The sequence below is a fragment of the Sus scrofa genome, chromosome 9 (assembly GCF_000003025.6).
Source record: "Sus scrofa isolate TJ Tabasco breed Duroc chromosome 9, Sscrofa11.1, whole genome shotgun sequence".
Lineage (NCBI taxonomy): Eukaryota > Metazoa > Chordata > Mammalia > Artiodactyla > Suidae > Sus > Sus scrofa.
In genome coordinates, this window is record NC_010451.4 from 131,989,327 (window position 1) to 132,003,627 (window position 14,301).

General features: G+C 45.0%; 1 protein-coding gene across 1 annotated transcript in view; it reads left to right on the plus strand.

Moving 5' to 3' along the window:
- The window catches only part of KCNH1 (potassium voltage-gated channel subfamily H member 1), a 375,464-nt gene that overhangs the window by 28,761 nt on the left and 332,402 nt on the right, over positions 1 to 14,301 (plus strand). Inside the window, 2 exon segments of the mRNA XM_021063876.1 lie at positions 1,269 to 1,392; positions 6,157 to 6,263. Coding sequence (XP_020919535.1) covers positions 1,269 to 1,392; positions 6,157 to 6,263 — 231 coding nt within the window.

Genomic DNA, 14,301 nt, shown 5'->3' on the forward strand with positions numbered 1-14,301 from the left:
TCAAAGCATGCTCAAGAGAAGATGATTGTATTTCGCTATTTTTCCTTCCGCTCCCTCCTCTCTTCCGTCCCACATAGATAGGACAGGATGGTTACCCACATTGCGAATAAACTGTAAATGCTCTACTAGAACAAAACGAACCTCCCAGTTAAATGAGGACATTACGCATCACCATTGTTCCACTCCACATAGCGTACATCTTAAACAAACCCCTCCAGCTGACAGCAAAAGAAGGGTGTGTGTGCATGCTTTCTTTCCTTTTTTTTGGGGGGGGTGGGAAAGAGGTGATTATTCTGTGGAAAGGAGAGCGCCAAGCCAAAATAATGACTATATTTAAGTTCTGGATGTTATTTGCTTAATTTAAGGTCTTGAAAAGAAGAAGGACAGAGGGATTTCCTGAGCACAGAAAGTAGTGAAGACTTTTGATCTTTAAAAAGGTGGGGACGGGTGAGAACACGCTGAGCAACCACACGGATCTGGCTTACTTCACCCCTGCCTCACACGTGAATGGTGGGCTGGAGCTCCATGAAAGAACTCTGATTTGTGTGGTCTGGGCATCGTGATTTCAGAATCAGTCCTGGTGAGAATCTTGATCAGGTTCCCCAGAGCTCTAGTTTTAAGGGAGTCTAGTCACTTCCTTACGGAGAGGAAGGCTGTTCGGTGTGTGGGTTCCAGGAGCCAACCCTCTGCCCCCTTCCTCTGCCTTTCTACGAAGGCCTTCTCCTTCTAGGATTGGCAAATGCTGATCAGAGCGAGCAAAGCCAATTGGTAGCTTCTGCCCAGAAGACCGGCAAAGCTAAGAGGCTGGATGGATCCCAGAAGAAATTACCTTCGGGCTCTCTCTGGCTCCACATTACCAGCATTACTGAGATGAAAAATTAGGATTTGACTAGGTCTTATGAAAATGACTGGATTTCTGCAGAAAACATTGGTTGGTCGGTTAAGCATGCTTCCTTTGTCAGCTTCTTCTTGGAGTACAGTAACCTTAGCATTTGCATTCCAGGTATTTAGCACAACGTTGTAAGTCAGCTTTATGTCAATGAAAATTAAAAGAAAATAGAAAAACAAAACCCCCCCACAAATATTCAGCTCTGAAGTCTGTTCTTCTGTATTCTTCACAGGGCCATTTTCCTGTTCAAGAGACTTTTGGAAGGAAGCAAAAGTACCTGGATTGGTTGTTATTTATGTTCTTATTGAAACGCCACTAATTAATGTCTTGCTTCATGTGCTCTTTTCTTTTTTTCTTTTTTTTTTTTTCTTTTTAACAGATACTAATTTCGTACTGGGGAATGCCCAGATAGTGGACTGGCCAATTGTGTACAGCAATGATGGATTTTGCAAGCTGTCTGGCTATCACAGGGCGGAAGTGATGCAAAAAAGCAGTACCTGCAGGTATTTATCTTTGGGTTGTTCCTGTGAACACTCTGTCCTGGGACCTTTCTGGAAAAAGAAAATGGCTTACCCAGCTTGGGAATTTCCTTCTCTCATCCAGTGCTCCTCCAGGAATAGTTATCACCCACTATCATCTCTAGTTTACGTACCGTGCGGGGAAATTGAAGAAGATCTAAAACATAGTCCCTACGACGAATGAACTTAGAGTCAGCGAGATGCGGCAACACCTAGAAGAACTCAAAAAAATCATGCTATCAATAAAACACGAACTCAGAAGTTTATGAGGTTTTAGATGCAAGTTATGTGAAAGCTAGAAGATTTAATACAATTAAATGAAAGTGAAATAAAATTTTAGATGATTAAATTAATTTTTAAAGTGTATGGCCAGTTTTGAAGAATAAATGCCATGTCATAGGGCTTTTCCTCAGAAAAAGAGAAGAGTACCATATTTTGCTGCCTTGCTGCTGTTGTATCTCTCTCTGATGTTAACTCAAAGGCAGAGGCGACTCACGAACTTTGAAAAACTATGGTTTCCAAAAGAGACAGGTGGTTGTGGGTGGGAAGGATGAACTGGGGGTTTGGGGTTGGCACGTGCACACTGAGGTCCCTAGGATGATTGGCCAACGGGGACCTGCCGCCTCGCACAGAGAACTCTGCCCAATACTCTTGATCAACTATGTGGGAAAAGACTCTGAAAGGGAATGGATGTGTGTACATGTGTAACTGAATCACTTTGTTGTACAGCAGATATTATCACAGCCTTGTAAATCAATTAGACCTCAACCAAACTTAAAAAAAGGAACATATTTACAATTTTGAACCTCAGAAATGGGAAACTGAGGAAATACCAAACTTAGATATAATCACTGGCATCACTCTAGTGTGTACATTTCCATTCATTTTTCTCTAATGTATGTTTCAATCATTTATGTTTGAATCTTGCTCTGTGTGGTTACCTGATTTTTTTGCATCTGGTTAAAATCTCATTGAATGCTCTGCAGCTTATGGTACAGTGTTGCACTATGACTTATTCAACTAATTCTCTATTAAACTTTTGATTTTTTTTTAAGGTGGAGGCGAAGGGTGCTCTGCAGCTTGTGTATTTGGCAGGGTTGCCAACCAAGCAGTGACCTTGAGCTGTGGCGCTAGAAAGAGCTCTTTTAGAGCACCTACTAGGTGTTAAGCGGAGTGTGTGGCCTGACCCTGCACTGCCCGGCAAGGTCTCGGCTCCACAGCCTTCAGCAGCTCTCACACCTCGCCTTTCTCAGTGTCTTCTGTTTTTAGTGGTGTTGGCATGAAGTGGAATCATTTTCCTAACCCTGCTGAATCCAGAACTGGACTCAGCTCCGAAGGGTGGAAAGACCGCCTGACCCAGGCTTAGACGTCGGGTCTCAGAAGCTGCATTTCCCAAGTCACTAGTTTGGTGGAAAGTATTCAGGTTTTGGAGGACTAGGAAATGGAAAATTTAAGATTCCTCTTCCCCCTCAAAGGTTCAGAAAGGATGACTCCTCCATAATAGAATAGAATTCTCGTGTGTTCTTGGGCTGCTGTAAAGATCTGTGTCTGTACGTGTCCATAGCAATCAGAGCCACTTGGGAGGGGCAGCGTCACCTTTTCCTGTGACTTGAGCAGCCTTTCCTCACCTTTCTTGCTTCTTATTGGCTATAATCAGATGCTTTAAGAAAATCAGGCTAAAAAAAAAAAAAAAGAGTTCCTGTTGTGGCCCTGTGTTAATGAATCCGACTAGGCACCATGAGGTCGCGGGTTCGATCCCTGGCCTTGCTCAGTGGGTTAAGGATCTGGTGTTGCTGTTAGCTGTGGTGTAGGTTGCAGATGCAGCTCGGATCCCGTGTTGCTGTGGCTGTGGTGTAGGCCAGCGGCTACAGCTATGATTTGACCCCTAGCCTGGGAACCTCCATATGCCGCGGGAGCGGCCCTAGAAAAGGCAAAAAGACAAAAAAAAAAAAAAAAAAAAGAAAAAGAAAAGAAAATCAGGCTAATAGAGCCAACTTTTTCTTTTACTTACAATTCCAAGAGACTTATTTAATTCTCTGAAGGTGTCCCTTCTCTAGGAATAAACATGCCTTTGTGCTCGCTTCATCCCTCATAGTGGAGGAGCCTCTTTGGCTTATTTCTTGCCTTGCAGGCATCTGAAATCTAATGGCCAGGCAGAGGAAGCTTACACCTACCGCTGAATGACAGCTTGAAGAAATACACAGGAGTAAGGAAAGCTGGGTGTAGCTATGGCACTTCATTTATTTAAAGTCTCCATTTTGCAGGGATTAGTGTTTTCCCCTAGGGAAGGAAATTGCCAGCATTATACTTGCCATCACATGACTGAAGTGGAGGTCACCTGTCTGGCAAATCCACTCAGAAAGGGAGAGTGGGAGGAAGCGAAAAAGACCTTTGAGCCACCGGCTGAGTGAAATGGTGATGGAGCGCAAGTGTTTACCTCTTCGGAGGAACCCTCTTGTTCTCGGGCCAGCAGAGTTGGTCTTGATCCGTCTTTCTTTTAGAAGGAATTCGACAAAAGCTCCATTATCTGTTTTCCTAGATGAAGAGCCCAGCCCCAAAGTGGAGCCCTCTGTGGCGCAGGCGCACGGGACACCACGGGTGATAGCATCTCTCGGTGGGCTGGCAAGGCACACAATGATGAAAGTGACATGGAATTCATAAAGCCAACAGGGGGGCGCTCTTCTTGCAGGGTGGTGGGAAATGGGAAGCTTGCAGTAAGCCCATGCCTGTCCTCTTCTCAGGCTAAGCCAGGTGCTTGACTCGGTGGTTTAGGCATTGTACTTGTTCGCCTCTGAGGTTCTTAGCTCTGAAATTCTAGGATTCTGTGATTCACGTCGTTAAGAAAGAGCTGGATTGCATTCGGTGTGCACAATTTTAGACGATGGCTGTGAGCTGTTTGGGAACCCCTCCTGCTGCTTTTGCATTAACTAAGCCTTGAGGGCTGGGCGTGGCTGTCCTTCCCTATTCTTCAGACCACATTCGGTGCCAAGGCCCAAGGAAATGGACAGTCCTGGTGGTTTTCCTGCCTCTGCTGAGAACCAGAATTACTAGGCAAGAGCATCTGCTATCCAGAGGCTTCCTCTAAATATTTTTTTTAATATTGCTTATTTACCCTGATAGTTTACTTTTCTCCAAATGTACGGAGTATGGAGGTGTATTAGAAAGAATTTGTGGGAGTTCCTGTCATGGCCCAGCAGAAACGAATCTGACTAACATCCATGAGGATGCAGGTTCGATCCCTGGCCTCGCTCAGTGGGTTAAGGATCTGGCATTGCCATGAGCTGTGGTGTAGGTCGCAGATGTGGCTTGGATCCCGAGTTACTGTGGCTGTGGTACAGGCTGGCAGCTGTAGCTCTGATTCCACCCCTAGCCTGGGAACCTCCATATGCTGCAGGTGAGACATTTAAAAAAAAAAAAAAACAACAACAAAAAGGAAGAATTTGTAGGATTTTATCATTTTGATTTTTTCAACCTAGTGCTCCTTTTTCTTTTCTTTTCCTTTCCTTTTCTTTTTTCTTTTCTTTTTTTGTAGTGGAGTAAGAAAAAGAGCTGCACAGACAGTGGCTGACCCTTCTGTTTGATGACCCTTCTCTTTCTTTCCTTAGCGGTGTCTTGATGTTTACAGCCTCAGATTGCATCTTTCTCTTGTTTGGTTGGTGAATTTTTGTGATTTTTTTCCCTTATTCTTTTGTTTATTGGAACTGAGAAGAGGAGAAAGCTGTGGTTCAGCCTCATTCTGCCAGCTTGCTCGGGCCATTCCCCAACCTTGTATTTCTAAAACGCAGATCTGATTATGTTACTCTTTTGCCTAAAACTCACCCATGTCTCTCCCCACATTGCTTTTGGGATGAAGTTGAAATTACTTCACCCGGCTGGTGATGCCGCGGTCTCTGTCCTGATCTGGCCCCTTCATGTCCCTCATATTATCTGTTGCCAGTTCCCCTCACTGTCTGCAGTCCAGGCGTACTGAACTCACCCGCATTCAGGTTCCAGAATTTACCTCGCCCTCAACTCTGTGCCTTGCGCATGCTCAGCTTTTGCCTAGAATGTTGTTTTCCCTCCTTTTCTCAGCTAGCCTCTCCCTGCTCTGTAGAGCTCATTTGTCTGGCCTCCGAGAAGCCTCCTCTGACCGTGCAGACATCCTGCCTGTTCTTTGTGTTGTGATTCCTTACGTGCTGGTCATACTGTTCCCTAATTGACTGTTCCAACCTACTCTTTTCTAGTGGGTCTCACTCATTATACTGTTAGTTTGGGGAGTTCCCGTTGTGGCTCAGTGGTTAACAAACCTGACTAGTATCTATGAGGACCTAGGTTTAACACCCTGGCCTCGATCAGTGGGTTAAGGATCTGGCATTGCCATGAGCTGTGGTGTAGGTTGCAGACCTGGCTTGGATCCTGCACTGCTGTGGCTCTGGAGTAGGCTGGCAGCTGTAGCTCCGATTTGACCCCTAGTCTGGGAACCTCCTTATACTGTGCGTGCGACCCTAAAAAGACAAAAAGACAAAAAAAAAAAATAAAAAACTGTTGGTTTGGAGGGGTCAATACTGGAGTCTTGATCCCAGTTCAATCAGTAAATCTTTTTTGTTTGAACAAATGTTCTCAGTGTATGCATGTGTGTGTGCGTGCGTGCATGTGTGTGTGTGTGTGTGTGTGTGTTCCCAGTGTTGGGTATAGAACAGGTATTTAACCTATGCTTGTAGAATAATAAATACTTGTTACTCTAACGTGGGCTCTTTGATTAATTTGCAGTTTTATGTACGGGGAGCTGACTGATAAAGATACCATTGAAAAGGTGCGGCAAACATTTGAGAACTATGAGATGAACTCCTTTGAAATTTTGATGTACAAGAAGAACAGTGAGTATTCGGACCGTTCTGAACCCTACCTTCATGTGCTTGGAATTGTCAAGTATCTCATCTTTCCCTGTTGCTGGCTTCGGTTTCCTTTTCTTTCATCAGCTCAGTGTTGTTCCTTGCAGCCGTGTGTGTGTTGGGTTACACCGTGTGGCTGATGAGTCCCTCTTCTGCACGGGAGCATCTGCACTCTCTCGAGCCGATTCAGTCTGCCTCATCTCTTTTATGCCAAGATTTAGTGTTTTTCCTATGGGCGAGTTGCAGACTTAAGGCACTTGTAGGGGAAGCAAGAGGTGGCTCAGAATCTGTTCCTTTGTTCCTCTCTCCCTGTAGCACCTGGTGCAGCAGGTAACACCAGTAGATGTGTCCCATTAAGGGTTTTGGAATACAGTTTCATTTCCCTGGTGACCCCAGTTTTCTACGGAGATATTCGCAGTCACAGTGTATTGGTACTTTGTATTTGTCTGTAACCACTTCCAAAAAGTATATTAATGAAGAATCTAGGTCTATGCACAAGTATAAAACTTGCTTTTCAGTTAGTGGTTTCCTGCTGAATAGAGATGAATTATATCAGAAGAATGGAAAGTGGGCCTTATGGAAGCATGGCTGCAGCAGGGCTGCAGAGGTGTTGAATAGTATTTTGTTTCTGTCTTTGCAAACACTGTTTGGTTTGTAAAATATCCTTTTCTTTATATGGAGGTCATAGGTTCAATAGAACCCTTCCAGATGGGGCATGAAGATAAGTGTTCATTGGGGGGCATTTGGAATAATATGTCTTGCTTTGGAAAGCAAAGGACACACATTGCTTTTATCGAGAAGAATCTGGACTTGTTTTCCAAGCTGGAGTGTTGGAGCAGGCAACTGAGGGGACGCTTTGCTTGGTGGCCATGCAGGTGCTGACCTGAGAGATTAGCTTTGGGCATCAGCAACTCCAAGGGGGCTGGTCCTGCAGCTTTTGAGCTGAAGTCAGTGGCCTCACTCCATTGCCCTCCTTCAGCCAGAAAGTCTCGTCCCTGCCCCGCTACCTACCCTGCTTCCTACCCTGAGACATTTAGCCAAATGGGCCTGAGAGGAATGAGGGAAAAGCCTGTGCATGGCCCTCTGCCAGCAGCTCTTCCTCTCCAGGGAACACAACTCAAAGAACAACCTCTTCCCAGGAGCGTGCCAGCGGCGCTCTCATGGGAGGAGACGCAGTGCTTACGCCTCGAAGCAAGGGGGCGAGTTCCAGGGTTTCCACACTGACAGCTTCGTGCCCTGAACAGTGTGAATTTCCCCACGTCGCAGAATATTCCTTGAGTGGGTGTATCACAAAAACAAGGCCTTGCCTTTCTCTTCTGTTTCAGCATTTTCAAGCTTCGTTAGATCATGCATTTAACTGTCCCCTGTCTAACTGTACATGTTGGGTACAAAAGGGAGAAACGGTAACATAATTATTATACAGAGTTAGTGATTCCATTTGCCATTCTCTTCAGTGAGCATATACCCCAGGGCGAGTCTGAGATGGACCGGGGGGGTCTGCTGGTCCCTCGGTGGCCTCTGGGCTGAAGGCCTCATGTCTTGAGTGTCTCATGTACTGAAGGCGATTCTGGTATTTCCGGTTCTGTATCTTAGGTAGACATGGCTTATGCACGTCAGTCAGGTGGTTCAGCTGATGTTTTTACCGAAGACATCAGCATCTCTTCCCTCCCTGGAGGTTGCGGTGGGCTCACTGAGAGAAACAGACGCATGCCAGTCTCCAGAGGGGCGTATCAGCCTGGGGACCAGATTATACCTCCTAGGGGATAATGAGGCATGCTCACGAGCGATTGTGGTCACATGTAATTTTTACCTTTTACTCTTTGATGTTAGAAAATACACTCGCTGGTAGAAGGTTTGATTCCACTCCTTTTAAACATGGTGATTCTCTAAGCCCTGTGAAGTAGGCATGGCTGACGTTACTTATCTCCATTGTATAAGAAGGTAAATGCTCGCCTGAGGTCACACAGAGACGGGACCTGCTTTCCAGTGTTTGCTTGCTGGCCATTATGTCCAGACTGGGTCAGTTAAAAAAAATTTTTTTGTTATTGACGTGTAGTTGATTTACAAAGTTCTGTTGATTTCTGCTGTGCTGCAAAGTGACCAGACTGGGTCGGTTTAAGTGAGGGCCCAAGGCAGGGCCACCACAGGGGGTGGTACAGGCTACACCTGTGATAGGAAGCAGCAGGAAACCACATGCTAAGTCCTTGGTACCCCCTGGCTTGGAACGGCATCTGTGCTGAGGGAGGAACTTCTCGTTCTAGTTCACACAAAGCTGTCCGGTGGGCGAGCAGGGCTTCCGTCCAAGGCTCAGCCTGTATGTAAAACATGAAGCAAAAATTGATGCATGTAGCGTTGGTTTCTTCCCAAGAACCTGTTCACTGCCCCCAACTCCTCCAAATCCCACTGTCTCTGGAGGAATTTAGAAACTTTAAATTATTTTTTAAATCTGGCAAGTTTACAGTTGTACCAAATTATATGCTTTTTTTTCCCCTAAGAGCTTTTTATTGACCAACTACGGGCATACCTCAGAGAGATTGTGGGTTCGGTTCCCAGTGCATACAAAACTTATGTTTAGGAGTTTCCATTGTGGCTCAGTGGGTTAAGGAACCAACACAGTGTCTGTGAGGATGTGGGTTCAATCCCCAACCTTGCTCAGTGGGTTAAGGATTTGGTGTTGCTGCAAGCTGCAGTGTAGATTGCATCCAGTGCTGTGGCTGTGGTGTAGGCCTCAGCTGCAACTTGGATTCCACCCCTAGCCTGGGAACTTCCATATGCCACAGGTGCAGCCCCCAAGAGAAAAAAATGACAAAAACTTACGTTTACATTTTACTGTAGTCTGTTAAGTGTGCGATAGCATTATGTCTTAAAAAACCCCCAAACCCTAATGTATATACCTTAATTAAAAGTAATTACTTATTGCTAAAAAATGCTAGCCACCCATCTGAGCTTTCGGTGAGTTATCATCTTTCTGCTGGTGCGGTGAGGGTGGGGTTTGAAATATTGCGAGAATTACCAAATTGTGACATGGAGACGTGAAGCGAGCCATGGCGCCAGTAGACTTGCTCGATGCAGGGTTGCCGCAGACCTTCCACCTGTAGAAACGATCCGACGTGTCTGTGAGGCGCAGTAAGGTGAGGTCTACCAGTACCCTGTCAGACGCCAGGCCTGCTGCTAGGAGTATGGCTGTGACAAGCCTCTGCTCTTACAGCATTTGCAGGGTGGGAGGGCAGCATCCACAGTGTGGAGCTCTGAGTATTTTGATGGCCCCACCCCATACGGGCTGTTCCTCAACCCCACCTTCGGAGATCAGGGAAGGAAGTCTTTGCTAGCAGGCAGGAAATCCAGGCTGAAACTGAAGGATGGATGGGGGTCAGGTGGAGAGAAGGACAGAGAGTATCCTGGGCTGATGACAGGCATGGGGAGGAGGCAGCGGGAGAGAGGGAGCCCTGAAGTTTCAAGAGACACAAGCAGGGATCCTCAGCCTTTGACATGTACGGGAAGTCACCTGCAGAGCAAACCACATCATGAGGTCTGCGGAAGGGCCTGAGCTTCCTCCAGGCGATGCTGATGCTGCTGGTCCCCGTAGCACAGTCTGCGTAGCAAGGACAGAAGGCAGCTGTAGTGAAGGCTGACCTCTCATGGCTGGATCCCCTGCACCCAGCATGGCACCTGACCCAGAAAGCGCTCCACCTGAACTCGTGGAGTAATTAAATCAATCTATAAAGATACGAGGGGTCACCGGTGAAGCTGGAGAGGGTGGGGAGGGCCGGTTGCACGGCCCCATTCAAGAGTTGAGAGTTTGTTGTAAGAGCGAAGGCAGTGGGGAAGGTGGGGTGAGAGGTGTTGAGGGGTTTCGAACGGGGCTGAGTGTGTGATAATCAGATTTTCGTTTCAGAAAGATGACTCCACTGGAGTGTGGAGATGGAATTCAGCATTTGAGACTGGAAGTGGGGCGTGTGTCAGGAATCGCCTTGACAACGGCAGGACGACTGGGGCCCTGGGGATGGGGTGGGAGCGAAGGATCAGGAAGAGGCAGCTGAGATGCAGAGGTTGTCCAGGGGAGAGAGGAGAGGAGGCTGAGTGTGGGGACTTTGCCAGTGGTACCCACTGACCGGCAAGTATACGTAGGGAGCAGGAGCTCCATAAGTGTTGGCTGAATGACTTGGAGCGGAACTTGATAATTACCAAGAGCGACAGAAGCGTGATTCAGAGTGAGGACTTTGGCGCCAAGGAGCAAGGCCCGTGTGGCTGAACTGACCAGAGGTGGACCTGGAGGAGCAGGCTGAACAGGGATGGATGGGAAGGGATGGCAGAGTTTGCTCCTCTTGTCACCATTTGTAGTTCAATAGATGGAAACGCTTAGCATTTTAAAGCAATACAAAGACCCATGGGGGAAGAGTCATCCCTGTGATTTTGAAATGTGAAATGTCATCATTTAAAAGAATGTTATTTTTTTTGGATCTGATTTTTAAATGAATGCATTTTTACTATGGAGAACACACCTGAAGGCTTAGAGAAGAAAAACAATCACTCCAAAGTCTTGGAAAACTGTGTCTATACTATTAACTTTTTGGTGTTTTGTCTTGTATCTATTGGGTAATTGAGACCTTGACATGTATACAATTTGAAATCATACATTTATTTCATCTTTTATCATAAAAATATCCTTTTCATTTAAACTCCTCATGGAATTTAGAACGAATTTTATTCACACGGTCTTTATTGTTGGATATTTATGAGGCTCTACATTTTTTTTTATTAAACATAATGCTGAGGTGAATGCTTTTTTGCAAAGATATTAGTTGACATCCTGAAATATTTCCTAGAAGTTGAAAATTACTGTGTCAAAGAATGTGAACCAAGCCTTTTGAGACATTTTGCCAAATGGTGTTCCAGAGTTGAACCCATTTCCAAGTTCACTTGCAGATTGTGTCTGACTCATTGGACTGCTCCAGCATTGAATAGTGCAACTTTTAAATGATCGATTGCTTGTAATTACATTGTTTTTGTTTAATGAGTATTTTTAATGCTAGTGAGACTGAAGCACTTTTCCTATTCACATCTGTTTAAAATTACCTTTTTATGTTAATTGTTCAGATTCTTTGCCACATGTTCTATTTAATTCTTGCTCTCTCTTCCTTTCTCTTCCTCTCATCTCCCTTCCTTTCTTCCTCCCTCCCTTCCTTCCTCTCTCTATTTTTTCCTTTTTAGGGCCGCACCTGTGGCATATGGAAGTTCTCAGGCTAGGGATTGAATGGGAGCTGTAGCCACCCGCCTACACCACAGCCACAGCAACTCGGAATCCAAGCCACATCTTGAACCTACACCACAGCTAACGGCAACGCCTGATCCTTAACCCAGCGAGCAAAGCCAGGGATCAAACCCACATCCTCATGGATGCTAACCAGGTTTGTTTATTGCTGAGCCATGATGGGAACTCCTTGATTTCCTTTATAAACTCTTAATAAATTGTTTTTTTTTTCCTCCCTCTAATTTTTTACCATTTGTGAGGACAACTGTGTGAGAGGATCTGCTCTTTTTTTTTTTTTTTTGGTCTTTTTGCCATTTCTAGGGCTCTCTATTCTGTTTCAAAGAACCAGTTCTTGGTTTTATTTTGATTTTTTTCTATTTTTTAAAATCTAGTGGCCACTTCTGTGCTGGCCAGTTGGGCTTTCCGTTTTTCAAACAAGAAAGTCAGGAAGTATGTCAAAGCAGTTCCCCCTTTAGGTAACACTTCCTAGCATGTGATTGACTCCACAACCCTTGACATGGCTGGTGGCTCCAGTCTGGGTGCTGTGGATCAGCATCTCCGGCAGAGAAGCCCAGGGAAAGGCAGCTTAGAGCAAAGGAGAAACTCCTGGCCAGCTCCTTATTGATTACCTACTGCAGGCCTATGGGTTTGAGCCAAAGAGATCTAGATATAAGGAACAGACTTTGGGAGTTGCCATTGTGGCTCAGCAGGTTAAGAGCCTGACACAGTGTCTGTGAGGATGTGGGTTTGACGCCTGCCCTTGCTCAGTGGGTTAAGAATCTGGCATTGCTGCAAGATGTGGGGTAGTTTGCAGATGTGGCTGAGATCTGGAGTTGCTGTGGCTGTGGCATAGGCTGATGGCTGCAGCTCCTGTTCACCTCTAGCCCAGAACTTCCACATGCTGTAGGTGCAGCCCAAAATTAAAAAAAAATAAAAAAAAAAGAAAGAAACTGACTCTGCCTTTGAGGAGATGACAGTGCAGTTTTGGAGGTAAATCTAACAGGAAAACAATCATCTTTTGCCTATTTTCCAAACAGATTGTCTTTTACTTATTCTGTAGTAGAAGCTGCTTATATGTAAGGGAAATTGACCCTAGATCACACACATATGGAAAACTATTTTTCATATTTTTTTTGTATCTAAAGACCTTTTTTTTTTTTTTGTCTTTTTGTCTTTGTTGTTGTTGTTGTTGTTGCTATTTCTTGGGCCGCTTCCGCGGCATATGGAGGTTCCCAGGCTAGGGGTTGAATCGGAGCTGTAGCCACCGGCCTACACCAGAGCCACAGCAACACGGGATCCGAGCCGCGTCTGCAACCTACACCACAGCTCACGGCAACGCAGGATCGTTAACCCACTGAGCAAGGGCAGGGACCGAACCCGCAACCTCATGGTTCCTAGTCGGATTCGTTAACCACTGCGCCACGACGGAAACTCCTAAAGACCTTTTAAATGGCATATAGAAGTAAAAAAATGTCAGTCTTTTCCTTTATGGTTCTGAGCTTTATATTATTTAGGGAGCTGTCTCCTTACCCAATTAATAAAAATATCTTTCATTTTTCCTTCTGGTACTTGTGTAGCACTATTTGCTATCATCCAGCTCTTTCTTTCCAATTTGAAATGCTCTTTTTCAATGTGCTAAATTCTTACACATTCATGGGTTTACTTCTCTCCTCTCTTTTTTTAGGAATCCTTTTGTAATTTGTTAGCTATGTGGGATTGTTAAAATGCTTTCCCAATTGCGTTCCCCATATTTAAAATGGAGATAATATCATAGTGGCAATTCCACCTCATAGAAGGTTCGGAAAAGTAAACCATGATGTGTCAGGGTTTGGCTCCACTGTAAGTACTCAATAAATGATACAATTATTCTCATTGTTCCTTGTTTTAGGGTTGTGTCAATGGCTCCTAATTGCTATAGTATGTAGTCCCTGCCATTAGTTTTCTTTTCAAAAATTTCTTGACTGTTCCTTTACCTTTATTTTTCTGTTTGAATTTCAATTCATCCTGCTCTGAGAAAAACAAATAAAAAGAAGAACAATTGAGATTCCGGTTGAACTTGCATTACATTCATATCTTAAAAGGGGAGGCTTGACATCTTACAGAATTGAATAGTCTCATCTACAAACAATATAACTCTTTCCATTTATTTAGGTTTTGTTTGTTTGCTCTTCAATCAAATTGAAATTGCATTCAGGCTTAAGCCTTGAATTTTCTAGCTTTTCCCTTGTTATGGTTGGGCCCCGCCCTTTTCTCTGTGAACAAGTGGAGACAGCTCTGGGATTTCATTACCGCCTTAAGATACAGTCCCTTTTGAAGTCATCTAAACACCCTGCGGTGAGATTGAACAGGTGAGGAATTTAGAAGGAAGAAAGAAAAGTAATAGTTTTGACTGTTTATGTATCAGACCTTTTAACTTTCTAAAGCAGGTCTATTATCCCCATTTTACAAGTAAGGAAGCAGTTCCTGAGAGTAGGTAGTGATGCGGCCAAAGCACACAAGACATGAAGACATAGGCTTGGGGTTCTGATCAGATATTCGAACGGCCAGTGGCCATTCTTCTTCCCCCCATCCCTTCCCACATTCTTTTTTTTTTTTAGTGGTCTTTTTAGGGCTGCATGTGTGGCATATGGAGGTTCACAGGCTAGGGGTCGAAGTGGAATTGTAGTGCTGGCCTACACCACAGCCACAGCAACGCCAGATCTGAGCCGTGTCTGTGACCCGCACCACAGCTCACAGCAAGGCTGGATCACTAACTCATGAGAGAGGGCAGGG